This window comes from Sinohyriopsis cumingii, chromosome 5 (assembly GCF_028554795.1).
Source record: "Sinohyriopsis cumingii isolate HCF-2022 chromosome 5, ASM2855479v2, whole genome shotgun sequence".
In the NCBI taxonomy this organism is placed as follows: domain Eukaryota; kingdom Metazoa; phylum Mollusca; class Bivalvia; order Unionida; family Unionidae; genus Sinohyriopsis; species Sinohyriopsis cumingii.
Genome location: NC_142965.1, coordinates 77,484,286 through 77,496,920, shown reverse-complemented (window position 1 = coordinate 77,496,920; position 12,635 = coordinate 77,484,286). Strand labels below are relative to the sequence as shown.

Below are 12,635 nucleotides of genomic sequence, written 5' to 3'. Positions count from 1 at the left end.
GTCTATGATGTGTTGAAAAATGACATTAAGCCCAACAAAACAAACATTGTCCAACAAAACATCCCAACATGGGAAGCATCACTATGATTATCTCCAAGTCTGTTCAAAGACTTGAAGGTAATTGTACTTCTCAAACTGGTCAGTTCTTTCTGACAAACATGAAACTAGATGTGAGAAGAATAATTCCCAATAAAATGACAAGTGTTGAAAATAACAATCAACCATTAATAAAATACCTGCAGTTGTAATGTTTTGTGTTTATCCTTTTACATTTACTGAAAGGAATTTGAGAATCATTCAGTTTCAATAGCCCCAAACAATTACTTATGTTGCTATTAGTGATGACACATCACTGTCAAATCAATAAAGTATCAGATGCAAGATCAACATGAGTATGAGGTCAGTTCAAAATGGACAATATATAAATCAGAGACATTTACTGAATGCAACATAAAAGGTAGAGGACATCCCAATTGTATCCCACATGTGAATAATATGCAGATGACCTAGTTTTCTTATTAGGTAGGAGAGACAGGAAATCCTAATGCAACTGTATCCCACATGTAAATGATATCATGATGGCTTAGTTATCTTCTAAGGCAGCCAGCCAAACCGTATCCTGTGGTCCGCAAAATGATTGGTATCACAATGGGTCAAGAGAGATAGCAAAGGTGGTACAGTCCATGGGCCATCAAAAATGCCCTCATAAGGCCCTCAAAGTTGTTTGGGTTTGAGACCCCTGTTCTAGGGGGAGGTAGGAACTCCTAACATATCAAGATAACAACTTCAAACATGTCGCAATAATATCCCAAAGATTCAATTTACAGGTAAGATAATAATATTATCAAACAAGCTGTGCCAATCACTACCTCTCATCTAAATATATGATGAAATAATGCAAGTATAACACATTTTGGAATTCTAAGGTGACTGCACGTGACCTGTTGGAGTATTTAAGAGTTGAACTCTTTTTTCTTCAATAAGTCATACTTTTACACAGATAAGGGTCCAAGCAACCCCAAATCACTTACAAATGTATATGATGGACTGCACTTTCTTACTCAACACATAGCTGAAAATCTATGTTAAAAATTAAGGAAAAAAAGTAGTCATAATTGTCAGTCCAGTAATAGCTAAATGAATATTTGACAATTATTCATCAGATTTGCACAGATTAAAGATGACAGATTTCTTTTATCAAAGACATACAGACAAGTGCTTGTTGCCGAGAGAATTCTTTCAGTTGGGCACAGTGTTTCAGATCTAGCACTTTACTTCATGGAATAATATTTTTCTTATTTAAATTGTATGAGCTTTTTTTGGTTATTTAACATGAGACAGAAGTTGCAACTATGCCATTTTATGTCCAATTTCTCCACGTCATCATACAGTGCATGTCCAATTTCTCCACATCATCTTAGAGTGTATGTCCAATATCTAAAAGTCAACTTAGAGTGTATGTCCAATATCTAAAAGTCAACTTAGAGTGTATGTCCAATATCTAAAAGTCAACTTAGAGTGTATGTCCAATATCTCCACGTCAACTTAAAGTGTATGTCCAATATCTCCAAGTCAACTTAGAGTGTATGTCCAATATCTCCAAGTCAACTTAGAGTGTACGTCCAATATCTCCATGTCAACTTAGAGTGTATGTCCAATATCTCCAAGTCAACTTAGAGTGTATGTCCAATATCTCCACATCAACTTAGAGTGTATGTCCAATATCTCCAAGTCAACTTAGAGTGTATGTCCAATATCTCCACATCAACTTAGAGTGTATGTCCAATATCTCCAAGTCAACTTAGAGTGTATGTCCAATATCTCCACATCAACTTAGAGTGTATGTCCAATATCTCCACATCAACTTAAAGTGTACGTCCAATATCTCCAAGTCAACTTACAGTGTACGTCCAATATCTCCAAGTCAACTTAGAGTGTATGTCCAATATCTCCACATCAACTTAGAGTGTATGTCCAATATCTCCAAGTCAACTTAGAGTGTATGTCCAATATCTCCACATCAACTTAGAGTGTATGTCCAATATCTCCAAGTCAACTTAGAGTGTATGTCCAATATCTCCACGTCAACTTAGAGTGTATGTCCAATTTCTCCAAGTCAACTTAGAGTGCATGTCCAATTTCTCCATGTGATCTTATGTCCAATGATGTGCAATGATCAACTATGATTGGCTCCTGTCAGATCATTGTTATCTCAGTGATCTTGATTTCAATCAGAATAAATCTATTAAGGCTTAATACTCTGAAGCATATTTATATAATCTTTATTAATACTATGTTAAATTGGGTGTGGAAAAATATGGACTACCTGATGATTCTCTGCAAAATGGTATAAGCACTCTGCCTGGCACATTTTTCCCATTATCTGACTTGATCAACAACATTTTGAAATCCTGTATTTATCCACTTCCCCCTTAACTTGTAATTTAATCCAAAACTGAATGATAAACTCAATGGCAGAATGTTTTTTTCTAAATGGGTCTTAACTTTTTTTCATGGTATTGCATACTTCTGAAGATAATGTCAAATTTGCTAATCTAGCATTACTACAGTATTCTGGTCTATCAGAGTTCCATGCATACCCATGGCAGTGTTAGCTTTGTGATGATGAAGCACTCATCCAAATTGCATGCTGTGTCAACTATCTATAGTGTCCATATCAAGCATTTAACCTGTCACGACTGATATCATGCTATAGAGCAAGAGAAGAAATTGTTCCATCGAGACAGTACAGGTAGCCTAAGTGGCTAGAGCATCCATCTTGGATGTAGGAGGTTTCAGGTTCGAACCCCTGTCGAGTCATACAAAAGACTTATATAAAAAGGTACTAGATGATGCCTCGCTAGGCACTTGGCATTCAGAGGCTAGTGTTAGGATAATGTGACTGGGTAAAACACGACCCTAAATGTCTGTGGCTGCCACACTGCAGGTATCATAATGAAATGACTAAACTTGATAAAACTATGTAAAAATTCCAAATCACACACTATTCCATGGAACAATGTAAACTGCTGAAACTGACAAAATAACCACCCACATGAAGGGAAGAAAAAGTCAGCATATGTCCTTGATCAGTGCTCCATTAAGAAAGTGAATGTTATTTCTGCAACTGGCTTTTATATTTAAAGCAGATTTGTGTTTGTACAACATATATGATCATATCAGATAAATGCAAACCCAAAAATTTATGTGTAAAATAAAAGAATTTTTTTAATTTATAAAAAGTGAAAAATTGCTACAATGGCATGAACATATAATCAGGTCATATACCTATATACATACAAACATTCAGACCAACTTTCATTTGTCTATCCCAGTTGGTTTGTACTTAATCAAACAACACTCACACCCTGATTACTCGTGAACCTGCTTATAATGCGGGGTCAGGTGTGAATCCCAATTTTAAACAAAAAAATATCAAAAACTTGATCCCTGTTTGTTGAACTTAAAGAAAATTGTGATCAAAATTGGTAATGGAAACTTGAGATATCACTCGTTATATCACTTAAAATGGTAGATACGACCTGGAAATTTTAATCAACAGTTTGAAATTATCAACTTTTAATAAGAAGTCATATAATTTGTTACATTTTCTTTCCAAATGACATTCTTAGTACACCGCAATTAACAATATTCAAGGAAATTTCAATCAATAAAATTGTCACACCTAGTGGGGGCTAGTACTTTATTAAATAAATACCAAGTACATAATTTTTTTATCAATTCAAATTTTTGTTCTAGCTTTATATTTTAGTTCCTTTTAAGTGCAATCATCATAAATGCAATGTGTCCTCTTGAAATTAAATGTGAACTGTTCAATCTACTATGTCCGCGGGCATTTCTCTGAGAATATAATTAAATGCAAACCGTGTTTTGATATTGCACTAGCAGAAGCATTTGTTGTTTTGCTGCACTAAATAAAAAGCAGGCCTCCTTTTCTATTATCGCATTAATTACATCTTTTGAATCGAATAAACGTAGTGGAATAAAAAAAAGCTAAAAGATATGAAAATCCTACATGCTTAAGAAGCAGTGGCCCCGATTGTTATGATGGATAACTCGTTTCAGTTGATCCATCGAACACTGTTATAAATGTTATTGTGTATGCAATCTAATTAAACTACCTTAAATTCACCTTCTCAACCATAAATGTGATTAAAGATAGCAAGGCAGTAAAGCAAAATGAGTACTTTGTAAAATAAAGAGCTTTGTTTCATATATACAGACTACTGTGGGGAAAACTAGTTTCAGAGAATTCCTGAATTTGCACGTAGAGATATCCTCAAGGCTAATAAGGAGTTTCACTATTACTTGCAATGAAATCATGGCATCAACATTTTACTAATTGAACATTACAAAAATTGAGTTTCAACATAGAAGATTGTCTCACGACATAAATGTTTTGTGTTTTTGAAGAAAAGGAATCTTGTTTGGTAGTGTATCAACAGTCAGTCTGGTTCCCTGCTCTGTAGTCTCTTTGTTTCACAAAATACTATTAAACATCAAACCGGGAACCAGACTAGTCAACAAAACAAAAAGCCGTGACATTTTGAAAATAAATTTAATTTAGAGTGTGTAACGAACAACTTCATCAGAAAAAGTGCTTTATTGATAATTATTCTCGGTGCTATTATAAAATGAGGATTTAGTCATTAAAAAGCCCATTTCCTGCCCGACCCACTGTTCCTTGGATGTCTAGTGGATGTTTTTTTTTTTAGGTCCCTCGTTACTGGTGCCCTTGCATATAGTGCGGTCTGTGTTTTTGGACCCTGATGTGTGTGAGTTATCGAGGGAGAGGTGTAGCATTGTTCTGACAAAAATGTCCCAAAAGTTAAAAAGTGTGAAAATAAAACTATGACATTTAATAAGGTCATAATAAACACAAATCAGGTCAATCAAATTTCATTTGGTCTTCTTCAAAGTGGTTTTCACTTAATCCTGTAAGCAAGGTTTTAGAAGTCACGAAAGTTCCAAAATGTATACAAAAATATTCAAAAAAATGCTTTACTGGCCTGAAAATCTAACCAGACAATTTCACGTATGACCACGATAATGTATCAACTTTCCATCATTAGTTTTAATAGTTTGTATGTGTGACTGTGCAAAAATTGATTTGCGATAGATGTATGGAATAATAACCAATGAGTTTTAAACCTCTGAATGCCACACCTTCCTGTCTTGGAACAAACAGAAACAATATTTCCAAAGCTGAAGTTACTATTCAACAACAATTTGATGGTGAGGTCAAAGGTAAAGTGGATAAGTCTAATATGCATATTCAGGTGTACACTGTGCTTACTGGTCTTTGATCTGACAAATGAAATACATGATCACATACAAAACTCAACTCATGTATTTATCACCGTAGCTCAGGTTTGCAAATATACTTAATGAAATAAATTACTTCTGAGAAAGCACTGAAATCCTATAAAATCTACATATAGCCACACGTCTGTCAGACTTCCATCTGAAATTTGACCTTGCCATTAAAATGTGTTTTTAAAATAAAGAAAAGCTATCTGAAGTCAGCAATGTCCAAACTGTTCTTTTTTTATTACTCACGATATCTGTGATCCCTGCAATAGAGCTGACCATGCTGGTGGAAGTCCCACAAAGTCCCCTTTTATGGCATCAAACCCAACATGGAAGTTGTGTTTAACCAAGAATGGGGCTGATATATCCATGGCTTTCTCCTTCTCCTTTTCGCTGCTCGTACTGCTGGTCGACTTCTTTATAAATGGCATGCTTATACTGCTACTTTTCTGAAAGATTAAAAATTTCACATTGACCGTTGTGCCTGGTTTGTGTCAAACATATAATAATCTTGGTGAATCTGAACTTGTAACTAATGCATGAAATATAAAGGAACCCAATGTGTGAAGTAATGTTTTAGCCTGTTTAAAGTGTATGTTGTAATGTATAAAGTGTATGCTGTGCAATAACCTGTATATAATGAATGATGTGCGATAACCTGTATATAATGAATGATGTGCAATAACCTGTATATAATGAATGATGTGCAATAACCTGTATATACTGTATGATGTGCAATAACCTATATATAATGATGTGCAATAACCTGTATATACTGAATGATGTGCAATAACCTGTATATAATGAATGATGTGCAATAACCTGTATATAATGAATGATGTGCAATAACCTGTATATACTGAATGATGTGCAATAACCTGTATATAATGAATGATGTGCAATAACCTGTATATACTGAATGATGTGCAATAACCTGTATATAATGAATGATGTGCAATAACCTGTATATAATGAATTATGTGCAATAACCTGTATATAATGAATGATGTGCAATAACCTGTATATACTGTATGGTATGCAATAAATTTTTAGTCTTGGCCTTCACCGACTGTATCAGCATCAAGAATTTGCAGACATCAGTGTATGGAAAATCTCAGAGCAGACGTCTGTATAGGGAAAATATGGCAGAAACCAAACTCTCAGAATTTTAAATTTCACTCTCCAGCCCTTTATTCAATGCTGATATCAACAAGACTACAGAACTCCCTGTAGATCTATGAAAATGGAAGTGCTGTACCCTATGTCTCAAAAAACTTGGGGTCCTGATAAGAATCGCTCTGGGTGCAGATATAAAGATGTTGCCCTTCAGCGGGTATAAAATCATTACATTCAAGGCAAATCAAAAACAAAGACAACATAAATCTTATCTACCATAGCAATTACTACCTTTTGGTTTCGTTTAAATATTAACTTTATTTTCATCCCTTCTGAATATGATACAGTAGTCCCCCTCTTGAATGGCCCCCCTGACCTGAGGCCACCAGATTCTTGTGGCCAGAATCCCTCGTCACCGACGAGTTTGTATTCAAAAGTACCCCTCAAGAATGGCCACCCCTCTAACGCTCTGTAACTCTTTTTCTTCTGTCCAAAAAGATGAGGTTTTCTTTAATTTGTGACTTGAAAAACAGATGTAACTGATTTTAGAAATATATCTATTAACCCTTCATGTAATTTGTCATAAACTTTAATTAACAGGACACATAAATATCATCATTATTTTATGTCCTAAATTTTTTGTACATACAAGTTCATTTTATTACAGAAAATTTAAATTTGCCACAACTCAAGTCTTAAATCAGAAGATCAACAACTCTACTGTAAAAAAACAGCAGAATTAATGATGTTTAATTTAAATCTGTTTTATATATCATTAATTGATTTCCTGACATTTTTTTACATACTTGAACAGATTTTAAGAGTTCCTCTTGAAGATAAGAATGTAAAAAAAGGAACTGTATCACAATCAGCTATATCCCTAAATAAATTTCCATGAAGGAAAACTTAAGTGCTGAATTATTGGAAGAAGAAAGAGGTCCACATTACCACTAGGTCTTGAAGTTCCCTGCCTCTTAATCTTTAAAAAGCTAATAAAACCATAAAACAGCAGCTGGACTCAAAATTGTAAGACATAATACATACTGGACATGTGTAGTTATTATTTTCTTTTTGTGATAAATGTCTCTCTCTCTCTCACTTGTGCATACTTGTGTATGATTTGGATTTTTAACACAGCTTTAACAATTTTTCAGTCATATCACTATGATGTCTACAATGTGGCAGTTTACAGTGATGTCTAACACTGAGGAATCATTCCACAGACATGTAGCACGATATCCCACCCTATCCGCTCTCTCTTTCTTTATTCATTAATATATGGTACATTTTCACCACTGTGTGGTATGTGTTTGCAAGGGAGGTCAAAATTTTAAAACATTGTGGAAATATAACAGAACATATAACATTATTAAGCAATGTTTACTGTCCCAATGAAAATATTTTGAGGCTTCCACCAGAAACAAAACTTTGTACTTACCAACGTATCCCATTTTTTTGTTTGTTTTAAAATCATTCTTTTACACACACAAAAAAGCAGAAATTCAAATTACAGGGAAGTTAAAATCATTAGTCCCAATATTTCCCTGTGTTTGAATTGTACAATATTTACCATACTGTCATATATACACACTTATAAATCAGATCAAACTGCAAACAACACAGACCCCAATATGCCCTCATCTAAAGTGCAAGCAGATCAGGGTCCATATTTGTTCTACTGATTACTTGCAACAAACTGTATGTGCCCAGATCTGCTGGTGCATTATGTGATGGCAGATCTGGGTCTATGTTGCTTGTTCTACTCATGATTCCTAAAAAAATTTGCACAGACCCAGATATGCCAGTGCATTATGTGATTGCAGATCTAGGTCTATTCAGTTGGATCTGACCTTCATTCACCCTAAAAATCCTAAACGAACTTTGGCCTTTTTGTATATAATCTAAATCATTATGAATAAATCTTGCCAATCATATTAAAATAACACATATCAGCTTTTTTCAAAGAGCTAAATGGGAACTAAGTGTTCACAAATATTTACAGCAATTGGTTACTGTTGTAGGGTTTAACACCATTTTTCAGCACAAAATAGGCCATACATGGTGGCCTGTATTAGTGGTGGAGGAAGAGCCCTAGAAAACCCCGAGAAGCTACTGACAAGCTTTCTCACATACCCATGTTAGCCAAGCCTGAAACTTGAACCCATGCTGACAAAGGTGAGATGGCAGCAATCCGGAACAGTGAGCACTTCAGGTCAATTGGCCAGTAGGGGCCCCTACAGCAATTGGTTGTTGCTGTTGTTGTGTCTAACGCCATTTTTCAGCACACGATAGGCTATGCATGGCGGCCAGTATTAATGGTGGAATAAGAACCTGGAAAAAACCCGGGAAGAACCACCGACCCACGAGAAGCTACTGGCAAGCTTTCTCACATACCCACATTGGCCGAATCCTAGACTCAAACCCACACAAATAGGGGTGAGATGGCAGTGATCCGTAACGGAGAGCGCTTTAGACCACTTGTACAGCAATTGGAGTATTCCGTCTGGTAACACATAATGAAACAGTCCCCATTATCATTAGCATATCAGTGTCCCATTTTTGCAACAAAATGATGAAATTTTATACACAGGAGCTTTCCACCATACCAACAGCCATATTAGCTGTCAGATCAGAAAAACAATGCCATTTGAAGTCTTTTAGAGAAAAGTATTTGCTAACAAGACCATCAATTCAGGATAAGTGGCAATAACAAAATGGTGGCTATGTTAGATATCGAGTAACAGTTTGGCATCATTTTTATTTCTGACAATTTATACATCATAAGAAGATTTTCAGTGAAAATGCCATGTCCATGTAGCTATCCATTCAGAAGCAGTAGCAAAGACAAGATTCTTAAGATGGCCACCATGGTAGCCATATTTGGATGAAACATTAGCACCATTTTCATTTAAGGCCATCCAATATTTCAAAGAGGCCATTAACTGCAAACTCCTTATCGGTATGACTATTCATTCAGAAAAAAGCAACAATAATTATCAACCAAATTGTTCAGGAGGAGTAAAGATAACAAGCTGGTAGTAGTCTGTGTCATGGTGGTAGTGGATGTAACAGTAACTTAACAGTCTAGAATTTATTTTTAGTTATTCATGAGGCTGTTTATCTCAGATCAATAACTACTAAAATTCCAAATCTAGGTCACAGCATAGCACTAACATTAAATAAATAACTGAATATGAAGAAGAAAAAAAACAGTATCCATGACGTTATTAAAGCTAGCATGAGACTATATCATCCCACCTATCACACGTGTATATTTGTCTTCAGTATTAATTTTAACTGGCTGTGAGAATCTTTTCTTCCAAGGTATCCATTTAATGCAAGTTTCTGGACTGAGTGTTTTAAATCTGGTCTATATTACTTTCATCTTTACCAGACGTCCAACCCATTCTCATCAATAATACAAGCATCACTTTACTTCTCAAAATCAGCACTCAGTATTTAAATCTTAAAATTGTGTTTCCTTCCTTACTTAAAAACACCCCAACCTAAATCATGTAATTATTTATAGCCTGCTACATAGGTTATTTCCAATAATGCCATCATTAAAGACGGCGCTGCATTATATTATATTTACCTGGGCGATTTTTGTTTTATGTCAGTTTGAGCATTTCCTTTTGAATTTTATAACTAAGTTGCTGGTAGTGATTAATCATTTTAAGATGCACTGCTGATCAAGAGATGCCAATACAATGTGCAACAAAGACTGTCCGTATTTTCCCAAACAGGTGAATTTCAAAATAATGTAAAGTCAACATTATCCATGGTTCGAATGCAAATGCTATATTTACTTAGCCATCCACATCTAATAAAATAATGGTCGTTGAATATTTCACCTTCCTGACAGCATTCTGTCCATGTACAATCTCAGTACATAGTTCCGCTGCAAAGTAACGTAAACTAAATGGATTCATTGTGATTAATGTCCACTTATTGACTAAATACATGTATGCTTTGTGAGTCAATGTTGAATGTTGCTTTTCAAATATACCTGAAAGCAACTATAGGCCTAAAGACAACAAATTAATTCAAATTCAAAACATTTACACTTTTTTAGAACCCTAGAATAAACTGGTAGTCAACAAGAACCAAAAATACACAAGTATTGGACACTTAGACTTTTTGTTTCTAAATGAAAATATGACTAACTTTTATGTACTGAATTCTAAAGTGAACTTTCTTTATGTCCTAAGTTACCTACATTGCTTAAGAAGGAAACCACATATGCTACATTACAAATGAAAATTATTTTTACATGTATCTATTGTTCTGAATATTTGGACCTAACTCTTGGGGCAGTGCTAAGGATTTCTGGTCAGGTGTGGTGGAACAATTAAAACTGAATTTATTTTATTGTTTTCAATAGAACATTTAATAAAAACAAGATACTGTGCATCTTTGCTAGCCGCAAGGTTCCGATGCAATAACCCTATCTACACCTTGGCATATCAAGCAGATATATCTGTACTTCGGGTCTGTGAATTTCATTGGATGCAACAGCAAGCCACTGCATCCAATCAAAACAAAGTTCCTACATGATCGATACAAGGAGAGTACACAACTTGAATAGACTGATAAGCAAATTTCCAGTGCTGGTCTGTGTTTGTACAAATACCTTTCACTCAAATACATCTGTAATGGCTTCCTTCTGGTATATAGTCATACTTTCCATGTCAAACTTATAAAAAGTCCATTTTAGGTCAATGGCCCCCACCATTTTCGGTCGATGTACAATGCACCATGCTACTGGTTAGTTGGCATTATATACTAAGGAAGGCAACTCATGAAATCCAACAAATGTCGCTAGGACAAGCAACAATACATATGTTTGATCCACCAAGGTGTAGATAGGGATATCACATCGGAATCTTGGCTAGCAAAGATGGATACTCTGATGTAGCCACAAATTGCTATAACATGAACACATGGAATTTATTTTAATAAAGACCTCCAATAATATCTTACAGTTTTTTTTTAAAGATACTTTAACTTTTCATCTGCAAATCAGTCAGTGATTCTTTCTCGTGTAAGTAATTTAATTTCTTTGTGGAAGGTGCCCCCAGATCTTAAAAGGTAAAACTTCATTGAAATTCATGAAAGATAGCAACCTGGCAACCAAGTCTTCAAAGATAACATCAGGAAATCAAAATGTACAATAAATACCGATTCAAAATGAAACTACGACACACTAAAACAACATAAAACTTACAGAAGCTCTCGAATGTGCTTTCTTGTCCATTTTCACGAAGAAACAAACCTCAGCTTATAATTTTGTTTCTAACATATAATGGAGTGTTTCACTTCAGTGCTACATATAGTCGAGAAGGAAAATTAATATGGGAGCTACTTCCTCGTTAGGGTACGGAAACTGCGTCAGTTGATGATTTGATTGGCAAGCCTCGGCCTGGAAAGCGACAAACAAGGATGTTTTTGCAACATATCTCACGCCTCCAACCAAACAGTTTTTCTAAAATAGCACAGAAAAAGGACCCAAAATACACGGAAATAAACCAACACCGTTTACTTGCAGAAGGACCAGTAACTGGATACTAACTTAGCTTTAAAATAAATATTTCCCCATGAATATTTGAAACAGCCAACTAAAATGGATATTCATGAATCATCCGTATCATATTAGTTTATCATTCAAATTCAAAAATGTGCGAAAAAGAGAAATACCTGTACACCTAATATTGAAGACTAGAGCCGGAAGTGAGACAAGGGAAGTGTTTTACGAGTTGAGTCCCTTCAATTTTCCTTGAGTTATAGGTGGCGCTCTACATTTATTACGTACTATTAAGAGAGTGACAGGTATAAGGTAAAGTAGTGAAAACCCTAACATACAATTAACGTCCTATAATATATTAAAATTCCTAGAAAGAAAAAAAAAGAACTTAAAAATAGGATATAACCAGCTCCAAACAACCTTGTCAGGGAGTTAACAAAAGACGGGCGACTTTGACACGTCTAACGAGACTGCGTTTTCAGCAAAGAAACCCGTCTCCACTTAACAAATATCAAATAACCTCCTCCACTAAACTTATTTCCATACAAAAACTGATTACTCTGATTCAAAACATACAAATAACCATAACTAGCATCCAGACTAACAAACCCATAAAATTAGGGGAAAAACCAAAACATAAGTTCAGATATCCTTGACCCGTCCC

The 12,635-nt window shown here is 35.0% G+C and overlaps 1 protein-coding gene across 4 annotated transcripts in view; it reads right to left on the bottom strand.

The window, feature by feature from the left end:
- The window catches only part of LOC149799529 (serine/threonine-protein kinase PAK 3-like), an 83,030-nt gene that overhangs the window by 49,379 nt on the left and 21,016 nt on the right, over positions 1-12,635 (bottom strand). For 2 of the 4 annotated variants that reach the window (XM_089958873.1, XM_089958874.1), the window contains exons 1-2: positions 11,675-11,822; positions 5,581-5,780 (exon numbers count right to left, since the gene is read on the bottom strand). In XM_089958873.1, coding sequence (XP_089814999.1) covers positions 5,581-5,780; positions 11,675-11,704 — 230 coding nt within the window. In that variant the 5' untranslated portion in view covers positions 11,705-11,822. Of the gene's footprint in view, positions 1-5,580; positions 5,781-11,674; positions 11,823-12,144; positions 12,204-12,635 lie in introns of those variants that run through there. The other 2 variants (XM_089958875.1, XM_089958876.1) reach the window with 2 other exon arrangements.